Here is a 17,355-nt window from a genome sequence, read left to right as displayed (position 1 = left end):
CTGGACTGAATGTCAATATTATGACATAGTATGAGTGTGTTTAGTGTTTGGTAATTGCAATCATCGTTGCTTTTGTTGTGGTCATCCATTTACAATGCTTGGTGTCAGTTTATTTATCTCTTGTAAAAATAAAATAGTGTGTGTGTGTGAAAAAAAGAAAAAACGGGCAACTCAACAGAAAAGGGCCTATACAAGCAACTCATAATTGAGGAAATTCAGATGGTATATAAACATATGAAAAAGGGCTCTACTTTACTAGTAGTAGGGAAATTGCCAATTAAAACCACAATAAGATGTTAGTACACACCCAACAGATTGTCAAGCATTTTAAAGTGTGATGGAACTGTAAAAGGTGCACATTTATAGGAAACAGCTTGGCATTATCTAATGACATTAAGGATATGTACTCTCTATGACACAGAGGTGCAAATACATGTCTGTCTGAGCCATTCCTCAGGATAGGCTGGCTGCAGTTTAATCCATGCCAGTGCAGGGATTTCCCTAAGTAGTTCAGTTGGTGTATATATCCTGAACCTCAGTAATCTGACCATTGAAAGCCCATTTTTTAACATTCACATGCTAATAACAAGCACTAATTTTGCAACTGCAAAGACATTTTAAATGTTCATTATACAAATTAGCAAAGCCTCAAGTGTTTATCAGAGATAATATAGATGAACAACCAGAGTGAGGCCTTTCCAAACAAATGCTAGCTCACTGTCCTTGCTGTGGGAATTCTCAATTAGAAAACTTGTTGTCCTAGGTGTCAATTAAAATCAACCCACCGATGTTGGTCAAAAGGTACATACTTTCAGTTATGAATAAATTCTGAGAATCTAAAAAAAAAAAAAAAAAGAAGAGGAATCAGGATAGAAAAGGAAACTGTGAAGAGCATGTTCAGGCTCAGATTTGCCGAGCCACTCTTCCACCCCCATCCCTAAGTACTATAAGTCAGCCTTTAAAGAGAAAAGGGGTCATTTTAAAGAAAACTGCTAAGTAAACAGTAGCATAGGCTGTATTGAGAATATGACAAAATTATGGAAGAGATTCAAACAAAGAACTTTTAGAAGTATTACTAGAATACATATACAACTGAATAACATAAGGCATTACAGAACTGTCCAACAAAAGATACAAGAAATAAGTACCACAATGATAAGAGAAAAGAAATCAATTCCAGTAAGGATGGTCAGGTACAATTGTCAAAGCAACTGAAATTTATTGGGCTGAGTCTTAATGATTGGACACAATAGGCTAAAGGCATTCTAGAGAAATCAAGTGGTAGGCAGGGGGGGGCCTAAGCAAAAGTAGAGATATCCAAAGAGTAGTAAGAACACAGTGAAGCCATTTTAGAAAAAGATAAAGATTCTCAGCTCTTCATTTTCTTACACAGAAAAACTACCTATATTTATTTAGATACTTTTTTATATATTCTTAGGCAAATAATAAACATTACCTAGAATATGTTACTCCACTGTATATATGAAAATACAATTTTCAAAATTATGTATCTCTATAGAGCAATACCTTAAAATGCATTTAATTACTTTGATATTATCATAGCTCTAAGATACCTGAATAGTGGTGAACATCCTCATAGGTGTTTCACATTTATAACTCTCGTCAGGTATCCTAAAGCCATTTGGGATAAATAAAGCATTCTTACCGTCCTTATGCCCTCAGCTAAGATTTTTACTTCTGGCTTCGCAAATTCCAAACAAGCAAAATTAAAAAGAGAGTAACAGAGAAGAACAAATTAGCAAAGTCAGTAAATTAATCAAGGGAAAATTACATAGTTATAGGAAAATTGAAAAAGATTCTCATTTTTTATATCCTGGAATGGTTAATTCTTTAATACAAGAAACAATAAGCATTATTATCAGTCGCTTAATGTATTTTAGTTACTTTTTTAAAGTTTTATACTATAAAATAATTAATGCGCCCACAAGTTATTTTATGTACTAATTAATACTCTGAAGCAAATGGTACCATTTGCCTAAGTATCCACTAGAATGAAAGAAATCATTCTAATCCTAGCACAGCTCCAACTTGCCTTCTGACTTTGGGAATAACAGTATTCATTTCTCACCTATACAGTGAAGAAGCTGGGCCAGATGATATCTAAAGTTTCTGACAGTTCTGAATGTTACTGATGGTACACTACTTATATAGCTAATCCACATTCTTCTTTCAAAACTAAACTTCTTAAATCAGCATTTTCCCTAAAAATGGTGGGAAGTTTCCAAAATGTATTACATTTTAGAAAATTTTAAATTCACATGTATTACAAACTAGGAATTGAAAATAGTAGTTTTCTTATGAAGTCCTTTATTTCCTACCAATCATGTCCCTAAGAATATGGAAGTATTAATTAAAATTCAGAAATGTATAAAAACCTTAAGGAACAGTTATTGAAAAAAAGCTATAAAGAAATAATCTCTATTAGTAAGTTGAAGCTTTGTATTAGGAAAAGATTTATTACAGTAAGAGTTAAGTGGATTATCTATTTTTTGATGATCCTCTGCAATCACAGTATTTAAAAATAAAACGACTTTACTCTGTATGATTCTACTACATAACTGCTAACTTTCCTGAATTTCCAAAACTTACATGCAATTACTTTCACATGCATCTCCAAGGAAAGGTTTCACTGACCATTGTAAACACTGATTTATTAAATAAAGTAGAAGTCCATGCTTTATAACTCAGCATTAAATTTCTCATAGAGAAATCAAGAAAAAATATTTCCTATCATAGATAGTTATCAACTGTCTTTGTTACCTCCCAAGTAACATTTCATTAAAGAAATCAAGTTAAGTGGGAGCTGTCTTTCTTTACAGATGATGCCTGTGCTTTGGCCATTCTTCGAACCAGTGCTTCTTGTCTTTTTCTCTGAATTTCTTCAGGAGAATACTTTCTATTTTTCTCTTCTTCCTCTAAAAATGAAACCAAATATAGATATTAGCTTTACAGACTATATAGTTGTTCTGAATAAATTTTAATTTTTACTTTTTTATTACCCAGATTTGCTACATTGGTTTTGTTATTAAACTATACTTTACTAAATATAAGACTACAAGTACAGATACAGTACAGTACAAGGCTCTAGACCAAAATAAAATCAAGCACTGATCAATCTGTTTGATGCACTCTTTTCACAGTGAGATAAAATCCATTTGATTAAAACTTGTACATTTTGACTACCCAGCAAATAATTTTTGTGAACAATGACATCTAATTTATATAACCAATAAATGAATATATTTTAGAAACAAATTAGAATTTTAAATGTTATATAAATTGTAATAGAAAAGGAGTCAAAATATAATGGATTAAATTAGATACCAATACCTCAAAGAGTATATTTTTATACTATAAGATATCCTATGTTAATATTCCTACTCCTACTTTTTTCCCTCTATAGAACTCCAAGATTTTCATTTCAGCTATCCAGGAAAAATATTTTGGAGTAATAGACTGAAATCTATTATGTCAATAAACATGTAACTCACTGTCAGATATTATATTTTTATTCGGAAGATATATTTTCTACAAACATTGGAAAACTATTTCAAGAAGCAGCATATCTGAATAAAATTTTCAATATGAATGTCTTTTAATATATAAAATATGAAGCATTCTGATATATTCTTATTCAACACACTTTAGTGTATACTTCAGATAAGCCTACTATAAAATAAACAATGTTTTAAATTAGATAAATGAAAATGAGAAAGTTCTATTTTAATAACACATCCAATTCTGCCTCTACCAAAATTCTGACTTCTAATAAAATTAATTCCACAGTTAAGTCACTCTGGGCTAAAATATTAGATTATCTATGTAATGCTATAAAAATCAAACTTTAAAATTAGCAAAACTATTTTTTCATTTAAATAATGTTTTAAAATCAAGCCCATCATCCTAATACATATTTAAGTGACCGTGTATTGGTAAAACTGTTTATGTTGTAAAATCTACCTTTCAGAGAAGTAAATAAGAATTTGCAGCACTGTCAGCAGAGAAATATTATTTACACTGACATCTAGACAGAGGTTCAGAATTTAGTGGTTATGACATTTCTCTTGTTAACTAAGGTAGATATTTACTCAAAATATACCATCTTTCCTTCCTCAGTATAGTCAGAAATGAGAGAAGGTGTTCAGGGTAAGGGACACATATCTCAAACTCCCTGGATGATTCTGTTGCCTTTTATTTTCTAAGTCAATTATCTCACAGACTGTAGCTATTTTTTCTTAGAGAATAATACTAAAATGTACTTTAAAATTAGCTTGACTAATTTATCTATTATTTTAGTCTGAAAGCTGAGAAACACAAGAAACTTAGAATATACACACACACAATTTACATTCAGTTGACCATAAATTTGGAAGGAAAATAGGTTAATAGTCCATGATGGCAGAAAAGAACATAGCTCACTAAAACTGGCCTTACAGCTGGTTTTGTGATATTAATAAAGTCTCATTAGGCAAATCTGATTTCAAGAGAGTCATTCATGTCTCCCATCAGCACTTCCTTTAACACAATCTGCAATGAAAATACATAGCAAGGTCTCAAACTATTGCGAGGTACAAAGCAAGAGTGGCTCTTTTTAATCTTAATCCCAAAGCAGGGGTCAGGAAACTTTTTTCTTCTGTAAAAGGCCAGAAAGTATGTTAACCTTTAAAAAGCATGTGATTTCTTGTTGCAATTGTTCAGTTCTGCCCTTGCAGCATGAAAACAGCAATGGACGATGCATATAAGTAAATGATGTGACTGTGTTCAAATAAAACTTTGTTTATGGACAATGAAGTATGAATTCCATATAGTTTTCAAAAGTCATGAAGTATTATACGTCTTTTGATTTTTTTCAACCACTTAAAATGTGAAAGTGGGACTTCCCTGATGGTGCAGTGGTTAAGAATCCGCTTGGCAATGCAACGAACACGGGTTCAATCCCTGGTCTGGGAAGATCCCACATGCTGTGGAGCAACTAAGCCCGTGCGCCACAACTACTGAGCCTACACATGCTGCGGAGCAACTAAGCCCGTGAGCCCCAACTACTGAGCCCACGCACCGCAAGTACTGAAGCCCACGCGCCCTAGAGCCCGTGCGCTGCAACTACTGGGCCTGCGTCCTGCAACTACTGAAGTCTGCACGCCTAGAGCCTGTGCTCTGCAATAACAGAAGCCAACCGCAATGAGAAGCCCGCACACCGCAACTTACAGGAGCCCCTGCTCACCGCAACTAGAGAAAGCCCGCTCGCAGCAATGAAGAACCAATGTGGCCAAAAATAAATAAATAAATAAAATGTGAAATTCATCTTAGTATGCTGGCTGTACAAAAGCAGGCTATATAGGCTGGATTTGGACAGGCCACAGTTAGCCAAGCCAGCTTAAAGCAATGAGGTAGTTAGAAGGGTTTTGTTTCAAAGATATTTCCTGGAGAGCAGCTTGCTATACCAAAGTAAGAGGAAATAGAAACAACAGAAAATATCAACAATGTTAATATTAATTAGAATATTAGGCACTATCAATAAACTTAACAGAAAAATTGTAAAGTAAACTGAAAGGCAGATTATCCATCCATTAAAAAAATGCAGATAAGACAGGAGACAGGAGTTTTGGAAAAACTCAAATATTCCAGAGAGATTTAGTTTTTAATGGAATTACAACTATAAGTAAATAAATTCATGTTGGAAGCATGCTTCAATTAATTATACTTATTTAAACATAAACTTAAATGTTTAAAACTATTATAGACTGACAACAATTTTAAAGCTTCAAAATATCTAGTTTGAGTGACAATGTAGAGAAGTATTCATTGTCAGTGTTGATAAGAATATAAATTGATGCGATTGGGGGGATGATCTGGAGATATCCATCAAAATTTAAAACATTCTGAACCTTACATAAATTTTCAGTAATTAACATACAATCACACAATTGTGTGTAAATTTATGTAGAATATTCACTGGAGGACTGTACTGCTGTTTATAATGCAAAAAACTGCAATCAAACTAAACCTCCATCAACAGAGAAACAGTTAAATAAATTATGGTACATCCATATAATGACATACTATGTAGTCACTCAAAGGACTAAAGCAAATCTATATGTACTAACAGGAAAAGATAGTTACAATGTATTAAGTGAAAGCAAAACCAAGTTGCCAGATAGTGTATACTATATAATTTCCCTGAGGAATGGTTGGAGGAAAGGAGAAATAGAGGACTTACCTTTTTACTTCAAATTAATCTATACTGTTTTCTTTATTTTTATAAAACTACATATTACTGTTACAATGTTTTTTTAAAGGGAAGGATCACTTAAATAGGGAAGTTGTAGCAATAATGCCAACAAAAGCATCATCTAAACAGAAAACAATCATGTTAAAAGAAACTAAAAACTCCCTTAACCATAGAAGCATTGATCTACATAATAAGTAAGAATCCTAATGTTTAGCCCCAAGTGAGGGAGACTGATTAAGGAAATCTATAATTACAAGCTAGCATAGTAAATGCTGTAACAGAAGTTAGCACTGGGTATTGCAGAAACCCAAAGAAAGCGAACCTTAATCATTCTGCGTGGTTAGAAACACACTGGGTTTTAAAGGATAAACAGAAAAGAGCCAGCAGATTTGGCGTAGGCATGTGGGGGCACTAGGTTTCTGGTGAAGTGCCCTGGGCATTAAGAAGCACATGTAGTTATGCCAGAAATATTCCCTTTTAAAAACTACTACAGTATCAGTGAATAACAGACTTTTCACATTATATTGCATGATGTTCATTCAAATACTTATTAAACATCTAACTGGCAGCTGCCGTGGTAGGCCTAGGTATTCACTGATCAGACAGACAGTTATCAATATTTCATTGCAAACTGTGATAAAAGAAATGAAGGAAATAAGAGAGATGACTGAAAATAACAAGGAAAGCATTTATAGACTGCTGAAGGAAGGCATCTGTGAGATAGTAATATCAATACTGAAACTGAGACCTAAGGATAAAAAAGCACCAACTGGACTTCCCTGGTGGCGCAGTGGTTAAGAATCCACCTACCAATGCAGGGGACACGGGTTCAAGCCCTGGTCCAGGAAGATCCCACATACCACGGAGCAACTAAGCCCACGCACCACAGCTACTGAGCCTGTGCTCTAGAGCCCGCAAGCCACAACTACTGAGCCCACACACCACAACTACTGAAGCTCATGTGCCTAGAGCCCATGCTCTGCAACAAGAGAAGCCACCACAATGAGAAGCCCATGCTCCACAACAAAAAGTAGCCCCTGCTTGCCACAACTGGAGAAAGACCGCGTGCAACAATGAAGACCCAATTCAGCCACAAATAAATAAATAAATTTATTTTTTTAAAAAAAAGCACCAGCCAAAGGAGGGGTGGCAGTCACATGCTGGGAAGCAGTGTTAGCTGGGACTAGCAGTCAAAGCTCCTGAACTAGAAAAGAACTTACTCTGTTTGAGGAACTGAAGTACAGCTGGTGTAGCTGAAGCCTAATAGGTAAGGCAAAAAAAGAGGACAGGAAGGTTAAGGAGAGATAATCCAGGGCCTTGTAGATCACAGGGTAAGGTCTGGATTTATTTGAAATATGACGGACAGTGGCTGAAGGTTGTCTTTAAGCAGACAAATGCCATATTTGTTTTTTATTTTTTCTCGTTTTAAAAGATGATTCTGCTCTTTGGAGACTAGAATTGACAGGGAACAGGTAAAAGAACTGCAGTAGTCCAGTCAGGAAACATTGGCTTGCATAAGGGTGATAGCAGGAGACAGTGAGAAAAATGGACAGTTTTCAGATATATTTTTTGAGGTAGAAACAATGGAACCTGATAGAAAGAACTGGGGAAAAGAAGAACTGGAAAGAATCAAAGATCACAGGATGTACTGAGTAAGTAAATAACAACTCTAACCATCATAACTAACAGTTTTATATCAGATGGTATTCTAGCAAAGGCATTTAATTAGAATGCTCTAAATCTTCAAACATTGTTCACCTCAATATTCTGCTACACACAGGAGTAAGATTATTCAAATTTTAAAACAATGAGATATTTAGTGAACAAAGGAATCTTCACACAGTAATACATGAATCTATAAGTAAAATTTTCCAGGTAATAATTCAGAAAACATTCAACACATACTTATCGAGTGCCTACTATACACTAGTCACTGTATTAAATGTTGGCAAAGAATTCGATGCAGTCTTTTCAAAACATAAATCACCCAGTATTTGTATATTCCAGCATCATTATTTTTAAGAATCACTTTAAAACTTCCAGTTAAACATCATAGTTTTTAACTTGTATGTTATGCAAATTCAATAAAACAAATAACTAGTTTGGTTACTTTTCAAAGAAAATTATTTCATACATACCTTTTGAAGTTTGTTTCAAAGATTCAGAAAATTTCCCCAAAGACTGCTGTTGAACAGCCTTCCCACATAATGGGTTGACAGTTTTATTTTTCTGCAAACCCTGTGTGATTTTGGTACCAGAGATACTTCCTGTTATACAATTGTTATTAAACTGAGAAAGAATTTGAGAATTTTTTATCTTTGTAAACATGTACTTAGAAAATCTCACTGCTCTGTTAAGGTCACTCTGAGCTTCATCTGTTACAGTGCTATGCGATAGATGTGGAGTACTCAATTTCTTCTTATTAGCAGCAATTTCTGTACTCATGTGATCTGAACTCACATTCAAACTTGAACTTCCTGTAAGAACCGATTTGGAACTATTCACTTGTTTTGGAACATCAGTGTTATTCCAAGAGACATGTAGATTATTGATCTGACAATTTGAGTTCTTAGAATATATAGTCAAATTTGTCGTGGCACCTAAAAACCCCGGAGAATTTCCACAAATTTCCCTTTTCTCCATCTTCATTGATTTATTTATTTGTAAGCTATCTGTCAATGAAGATGTTTGCACTGAAACGCTGTTCAGATTCAAATGCTCTGATTGCACCAACGGACTTCCTTGTTTAGGTGTAGTAAACACGTTTTTGGCTCCGTGTTTAGAACTATTATTGATCCCAAATACACTTTCTGATGTCTTGCTGTCCACTCTAATGTCTTGCTCCTGAGTTAGTCTTTCAATATCATCACATGCTTGGTATAATAAATCATCATCTACATCATCTGCTTCCCAGGTATTCTCTAAGTGATGACAGGCTTTAACAATTTCATTGGTAAATGATGTATCATTCCAATCATCAAAGAAAGAACGAAGCTTTGATACATTAGTCTGATTTGGGTTACAAACACTGGTTTTATTGCCCAAAGTTGCAGAGCCTAAAGGCTCGACATTAGTAGGTGCCTTCAAAGACTGATTAAAAATGGACTTATTTTTTTGTTCATTAGAACATCCTGGGTTCAAAGTAGACTTTTTTTCAGAAGCATTTACATTAGAAGTAAATTTAATATGAGTATCTTCATTTACTTTTGCCAGATTAGATGCAACTGCACACTCTTGAATTTTGTCTTGAACAACAATTGTATTAAAAGATTTCTCCAATTTCATTTTATTTCCAGTGGATGAGAATTTATTTGGTTTATCATTCGGCTTTGGTGAAAATCTGTATTTTGCAGCATCTGTTAATTCACTGTTCCATGTCTTTGAAGGAAGATCTTGTAAAATTTTTGAATCCCTTAACCTGGTATCTAGACTTGTATTCATTCCCGACTTACTTTTACCATTTTTACTGTTAAAGGTACAAATTTCCTTTTGATCAGTAATCTGGGCTGTTTCAGGGGCAGCGAAAAGTTCAGACATTTCAATATTTTGCATAACAAAAGGTTCATTACTTAGTAAGTTTTCCCAATCATCCTCAAAATCACTGGTTGTAAATGTATCACTGTGCTTATTAAAAGCTCCTGGTTCCTTAGTACAGGAAGTCACATATGATTTTGTCATTCCAGGATTATCTACTTGATGAGAAAGTGATCCTTGGGTTTTATTTGGTAGTTTTTCAGTGACCAGAGTTTCATTAGTAATGATGTTCTCCTCTTTCAAAGCGTTTTTCTTTCCAAAGGTAGTACTACTGGTGCTCAAGAAAGCATCTGACAGATCTTGGCTTAACTGTCCACTACATTTCTGAGTAGAACCATCAAAAATGGCGATAAAGGCTGCTTCAGCATTTTGGTCAAATGGCTTCTGACTGCTGTTTTGATCATTTACCACAAATATCCTGTTTTCTTTCACTGGCTTCTTTATCATAGCATTATCTATTTCAGGAACTATATCATGTAGTAACTGCATCTGTACATTATCTCTGTAATTATTTAAAGTCTCTGCTTCTGAAATCATCTGGATAAGATCATGATTTCTCTTGTTTTGCTCTTGAATCACATCTAGCTCTTCCATATTTTTATCAAATTGCTTAGCCAATTTCATAAGTTCCTCCTCCTGATTTTGTGATTTTAACCTATTAAACAAATATTTTAAAAATTACAACGAAGTAAAGTTCTAAGTCATAAATATTCAGTTATTTAACATATTTTAATGTTAAAATTCAAAAGTTTTAACACATACTGATATTATAATTATTTTAAGTCAAAATTTTACATGTCAAAATTAAGGAAAATAATTTATAACCATTTTGACATATTCACAAAACCAAAACAGAATATTAAAAATACTTACTTCACTGAATGTTAGAAAAACTGCCAAGTTTGAACTTACTTTGTGCAGCTGAGTTTTGCTCTTGATTTTCCTTTTGCTACACTAGGAGTGCAAGGAATAGCAGTTGCACCAATCCACACGCCCAGCATGGAGTCTGTTGTTGGTTTCTCATCCTTTGGCAGAAGGGGAAAAAAAAAAAGAGGTGTAAAAGTACCAAAACCAACCAAACAAAAATCCACTTTAATTATGCTGAATTATTTTCTTAAAGCAATAATTTCTGGTAAGGTGATAGCTACTAAACAAACTCCAAAACAATGAGAAGATGGAGGACAGCACTAACAAGCTGCAAGAAGTGATCTATTTATGTTTCTGGGAATGAAAACACTCAGAATTGGGAATTCCTTATTTTCAAAAAAATTTTGTTTTTAAGAATTTAATTAATTAGGAAATGCATGTTCAATAGTAAGAGCACATCTTTTATCAAAAGAAAACTGAACAACTTATTTCAGTTGTCATAAGATATTCATAAAATAAACATTAGTATCAGAAATAAACCATGTAGCAGGAATCGTTAGTATTATGAATAAAGAGAGATACATATGGAGTTTTTTCTGTATCACCTGATTCTCCAAATTTTCCCTATCCCCATTATAACGCTTATCTAAAGTTGGGACAATCCATGTTGACCTTAATTGACAACACTTAGGTAGAATTAAGACAACTTAGAATTAAATCAGGACCAAGCTAGAGATAAGTGCAAGGTTAGAACTGATGCTATGAATGAGGGATAAGAACAAAAAGTAAGTAGAGAAAGCAGGTAAAGAAGCTTTACCAGTATTAAGGCTAGAAAAAAGCCATTTTAGTCCTGGATCTTTCTGCTATACCCTTCAGTCACTTGATCATGCATAAAATTAGAGAATAAATTTGTGTATTAGTTACAAACCAAACCAATAAATTAAACAAGTTAATCATTTTCTACTCTATTTTTATAGTACCTAGAATGAGCATAAACAAGCAACTATCACACAAATTAAGATAATCTTATCACTAGTTTATAGATTACTTGAAGGCAAGGACTATTCCTGATAGTTCAGCATCTAGCAAAATGCTGAGCATAAAGATGTCAGTTCATGTTTATTCACTAGAAAGTTAGGTGAAAAGATACCTACAACTTGGTATTTCAAAATCCTCGATCAACAAGCAGTTTTCTTAGATGTCCAGTTGAACCTAGTAGATTTTAGCTTTGCAAAATACCCAAGAAAAGCAATAATTTTGATTCTAGATGCAATACATATTTTCCCTTTTGTTTCAACAATCTTGAATTTAGGGAAAAATAACATTCTTAATGATTTAATTATGGATACTTTTTGGTCCATTTACCAAGTAATTTAAAATTCATTCCATTTTTAGAATATAAAAGTACAATAACTTTATACATCTAGTTATATATATACATGGGTCCTATGTGTTTTTTATAGTATTTTTTTATAGTATTTGTAAATGCTATATTTTTAAAATTTCCTCATCAATAATTACAATCCAGGTGCTGTAAAAGGTATCTAAGCACATATCCTAGAGTATACTGTGCAGAGTTGTAAAAATGATGGAAAAATATACACCATCTTCAAAAAACAACATTGTATAAAAAGTATCCCTGAAGAAAGCAAAATGACTGACCAATTAAAAGTGCAAATTTAAAAAAACGTCATCTCTGGAACTATTAAGGTGACTTAAATAATTATTTGAGGAGGATAACTCACCTAAAAATAAACAACATGAATACGTCATTCTGAGAAAATGACAAGTTCTTTAAAAGACCTTGATATTACCAAAGATTTACGTGCTTTAAAAGTGCTCAGTTGAAAATGGTAATATTTAAAAGCAACTAATTTCACTGTACTTTTTCTTATACACAAGTTACCACTTGCATACTGTTGCCATTTCTCTATGTGAGCTATTATTTCCAGCCCACTTAGGTAGAGTCCAATTATTTACTCAACTATCTTTTTATCACTATTGAGGCTGGCCAGCCCAAACACATTTTATTATGCTTCTTTCATGTGAAACCCACAATTAATGAAGATCTATTGTTAACTTATAAAGCAAGTAGTATATGGTATAAAGGCTATTTAACTAATGAACTGTATGTAAAATGCATTTCTATGACATACCAAACATGGAATGTAGAGCTAGTAGCAACAGAGTTGTTTTGACTGTGTTAGCTGTAATTCTGGATGTTTTATAGTTGCTAAGAAAAACTTTATTTCCTGTCTCCTCCACCTGGATGATGGTGATCCTTGCAACCACAGTTTGGCCCAGTGTCATCTATTCTTTATGGTCAACATATAGTCACTATCAAAGGGCATTTCAAGGAAAAATATTAAACTTCCTATGGAAAAGATACTAAGCAAAAAATTGGGTGTTTTCTGGATTTAAATGTTGCTAAATAAGAAAAAGAGAAAGGAAAGAGGTCCAGAACAGAGGTTGACCTAAACTTATACTTCCCTTACACTCAAGCATTACAAGAGCTGAAATAAATTTTTAAATACAGTTCTGTTATAGCAAATAATTTAACTATCATAATTAACTTTAACCTAGCATTTGTAGTGCTCCGTAGTTTACATAAATTTTTATCCAATTCAGTCATCATAATAATCCAAGAAAGAGAGCAATACAAGTAATAATTCTATTTTAATGGCTGAATGAACTACAGTTCTGAGAGTTTAAGGGACTTGCTTAGGGTCATCCAGCATAGGACGCAGACTGAGAACTAACTCCAAATCCAATGTTTTTTCCATTTTTATGTTTCTTGATGATATTATAAGCCAACAAGTATTAAGAAAAGCAGTTTCAATGAGGAAAAGGTGTGCTATAGACAGGAAAAAAAATACCCATCACCAAAAACTTAGAAGTTTAAACTTTTATTGTCTGATTCTACTCTTTTAGTAACTTGAAAAATGATACCATATATTGTTAAATAACATTAAAAACAAAATAAACACAAAGCTCTAGTTAAAAATCATCATTCTAAAAAAGTATATACATATGCTTAGGAAAATATATATTACCAATTTTAAATTATGGTCCTTTTTTCAAAACATGCATTTCAGTGGTAGAATAGGTAAAAATAATCTTTGCTGCTCTGTTTTTAAAAAAGAATTGAATAAGACAAAATATTTTTCACATAAATGAACTATTAAAAAAACTTAGTGGCATATTTTCACTGTTTTAAAATAAACTATAAAATACTGATATTTACCTGAGGAGCAATGCGATTAACAATATGTGAGATTTCATCACTATCTGTGGTGTAAATCCGCTTTTTTCTTCCTTTACCTAAAGAAACAAAGACATTTCTATAAATTAAAAACAAAAAACTAATTTTTAAAAATAGTGGTTACGTCTTAGAACACAATTTTAATTAGCATGGCTTAGATCACTATGCATTCTGACATTACACGCGTATCACAGAAACATGATCACTTAATATTCTCGAAAAACATTTGCTGTATAAAAGTTCCTGATGTGGATATCTGACTGAAATTCTACAGTTAAATCCTAATCATTAATCAAATATTCACCCAGATAAAAATGTTTTAACAAATTACCTAACTGTTTCGTCATTGGAGAATTCTGATCCCAAAAGATATCATTCTGTCCATCTGGATCATTAGGAGAACTGAAGGCAGATGACAATAAATCCATCTGCAGCATTCTCTTTGGTGTTTCATACATTTCTACATAAAATAAGATTAAAATAACAATTGTTGCATTTGAAAGCATTACTTTACTTCATAATACCCCAATGTTAAATACCAGCTTAGACTAAATTTTTTTTATAGTCCAATTATAAATTTCTTTCCCAGAGATGATTATATTACTTTAGCCACAACTGAAATGTTTCACATAAAATCCCTGTAGTACTTCATAAGTTTGACATTGTAAATAGCAAGTATTTTAAGACAATCTAATAGCTCTATAAATGTACAATACTGTATAACCTAGTCATTCCATTCATTACCCCTGGAACTAGGAGGTTTTGGGAAGCACCTGTAATTCACAGATACATTTCAAAAATCAAAAGCATTTCAACAGAAACTTCAGAAAAAGTCTATGTTTAGCTTCTTTTTGCCAACTCTATCCAACTTACACTAATTACTTCAAAAAGCTTTAGTGAGCCATTTCTTGGTTTTGTCTAGTATCACTTTTTTTGTTTATTCTGCAATTGCTCTGTCAAACTAAAAACAAGTAAGGTAATAAAAGCTGTATTTTAAGAACATGCTCTAGGAAAGAGCTCTTATATGAGTTTCAATTCCTACCAGGACTTATTAGAAAAAATTGAACACCAAAAAGTGATCAGAATGAAATACTCAGGGGCCCTCGGTTTCCTACTATGAGGGACATTATACAAAGGAACTTCCGGTTTATTCATAATGAGTTGAGACATCACCAAGGCTTTGAGGATAGAGATAGCTATATATTCCAGACGGCCCCTTCTCTAAGTCAGATCAGGGCAAAAAGTTTAGGGGGAAATAATTCCCGTGGTAATAAGCAGAAGGCACAAGATATTATTTCTCCTCGCTCTGCCACTATTGATACCTGGAGGAGCAGCCTACAAATTAGCCTTCCTCCCTCCAACAGGTAAACCCCACAATCTATTCCTGTGGCAGGGACGACAAGCGGTTGTCACGCCTAACGGGGCAGTGCTCACACTCGGGGATGAAAGCCCTGGGGGGGGGCGGGTCGCGTTAATTTTGGACTCACGAGGGAGAAGCCCAGGGAAAGAAAACACAACTTCAGACTCCACTCCCACCTGCACCCGGGGTTTCCTGGTCACGAGCTGGCCTCTGAAGCTGCGGCGCCGAAGCCCAGGGAGACCCCGCTGCCCACGTCTCACCCTCGGGGTTACTTTTACTGCACGAAGCGGCTACTGGCGGCTGCTCTTGCTGCGGCAGAGGCCGGAGAGGCCTCTCTCCAGCCCCACAGGGCCCTGAACCGCGGGCCGACCTCAGCCGCCTCTTCCCCGTTTGGACCACCGAGCTGCATTCCTCAGTCGCCGCCGCTTTGCGCGGCGTGTTCTTCAGGCCAGGGCTGTCCGCATATTTCCTTCGCCGACTCATTGCGTAGGACGCCCTCCACCAGCCGCTTCTCCTTTCACATTTTGCAACGGGAGGAGTAAAGCAACGGAGCCACGGAACTACAAACCGGACCCCGCGCCAACGGCCGCCGCCATTTTGGCCGGTGGGACGCTCGTAAGAGGCGGGTTCTGATTGGCTGCGTCCGGACGAGGGGCGGGGCGGCCAGGATTCAAGCGGCGCGCTTCGGCAGCCCGCCCAGCGAACCTGCTCTACTCTGCTCGGATTCGTCAGGATAGGAACTGGTTGAAAGGGACAGCCGTCTGGCCACCATAGCTGAGAATGAGAGCATGCGACGTGGAAAGAATCCACTGGCATCTTTGTATTGAGTTTACTCGGATTCAGGTTCTTGTGGGGTTTAATATTTCGAAGAAGAGGAAATACAGATATAGATTAAGAAGGAAGGCATGAAACTTCTTTCATGGAGGATATGTGCATAGAAAATCAAAACATGTAGGAAAAGTTATTAAATTCATAAATTAACGGAGTTGCTGATATGAAGTCAATATTCGAAGATCAATCATGCTTCAATAGATTAATAATAAGTGTAACATTGACTTTTTAAAAAAATATGATTTATAGTAGCATACAAGGTATCAATTAACTAGGAATAGATTTAACCAGATTGCAATACCCCTACAGAGAGAATTATGAAATATTTTTGAAAGAAATCGAAGATCTAATAAATGGAGAATTATACTATGTGCATAGGTTGCAAGACTCAATATTGTTATGATGTGCTTCCCAAATTTATCTATAGATTCAATGCAAATCCATTCAAAATGGCAGTAGGTGTGTGTATCAATGTGTGTAATATGGCAAGTTTATTTTAAAATGAACATGGAAATGCAAAAGCCTAAAAACATCCAAGGAACTCTTGAAGATCTTCTGAAAAACAATAAAGTTGGATCTCTACCAGTTAAGACAGTGTGGCAATGGTGAAAGGATAGACAAATAGATGAAAGAAACAGAATAAATGGCTCAGACACAGATGTCTACATAAGTGTACAGTCGATTAAAACAAAGATGACCCTCCTGAGCAGTGTGAAAAGGACTTTTTGATAATAAATAGTGCTTAGTCAATTTGATATACACATGGAAAAAGAAACTTAATTTCTGCCTCAAACCATATCCTCAAATCAAATGCAAATTGATTATATATTGAATTGTAAAAGATAAAATAACATTCTATAAGATGGTATAAATTGTCTTCATTACAGAAAATGAATTTTAAATGGAACAAAAAGTCACCAACTATAAAGAAAATAATTATAAATGTGACTACATTAAATTCATAACTTAAGAACGTTCTGTCCAAAGACATTAAAGAGAATGAAAGGCAAGGCACAAATTGGGAGAAGATATTTACAATATGCAAAATTAAGGGCCCATATATAAAATATATGAAGAACAGATATAGATCACTAAGGAAATGATTCACCACTGTTAAGAAAAATGGGTCAGTTATAATACTTTAGCAGTCTCTGCAAAAGAAAATCAAAGTGATCAACAAACTTGTGAAGTTTGTTTGCTCAAAACTTGCTCAACCTCATTTGTAATGAGGAAAATGAAAATTAAAACCAC

General features: G+C 34.3%; 1 protein-coding gene across 3 annotated transcripts; it reads right to left on the bottom strand.

The window, feature by feature from the left end:
• Positions 1-605: 605 nt before the first annotated feature.
• On the bottom strand, positions 606-15,868 carry ETAA1 (ETAA1 activator of ATR kinase). 3 transcript variants are annotated; one of them, XM_060026474.1, is made up of 7 exons: positions 15,450-15,868; positions 14,245-14,373; positions 13,896-13,972; positions 10,697-10,809; positions 8,389-10,439; positions 7,471-7,510; positions 606-2,936 (listed from the first exon to the last, which is right to left on the bottom strand). In XM_060026474.1, the coding sequence occupies exons 1-7, from the start codon at positions 15,754-15,756 to the stop codon at positions 2,918-2,920; spliced, it is 2,736 nt and encodes a 911-aa protein (XP_059882457.1). In that variant the 5' UTR covers positions 15,757-15,868; the 3' UTR covers positions 606-2,917. The 3 variants fall into 3 exon arrangements, with proteins under 3 accessions (XP_059882457.1, XP_059882456.1, XP_059882458.1); XM_060026473.1 differs by lacking the exon at positions 7,471-7,510; XM_060026475.1 differs by lacking the exon at positions 7,471-7,510 and having other exon boundaries at positions 15,534-15,868.
• Positions 15,869-17,355: the final 1,487 nt, after the last annotated feature.

Source organism: Delphinus delphis, chromosome 12, assembly GCF_949987515.2.
Source record: "Delphinus delphis chromosome 12, mDelDel1.2, whole genome shotgun sequence".
Taxonomy (NCBI): Eukaryota; Metazoa; Chordata; class Mammalia; order Artiodactyla; family Delphinidae; genus Delphinus; species Delphinus delphis.
Note: the sequence above shows the minus strand (reverse complement) of the source record. Positions and strands in the feature narration are given on the sequence as shown.

Excerpts from the sequence above, each read along its gene's own strand:
- ETAA1 (XM_060026473.1), bottom strand. The coding sequence starts at position 15,756 with ATGAGTCGGCGAAGGAAATATGCGGACAGCCCTGGCCTGAAGAACACG. Across the intron at positions 14,374-15,449 it reads CCAGGAAACCCCGGGTGCAG|AAATGTATGAAACACCAAAG; the intron begins GTGGGAGTGGAG and ends TATTTTATGTAG. Across the intron at positions 10,810-13,895 it reads TTAATCGCATTGCTCCTCAG|GATGAGAAACCAACAACAGA; the intron begins GTAAATATCAGT and ends CTTCTGCCAAAG.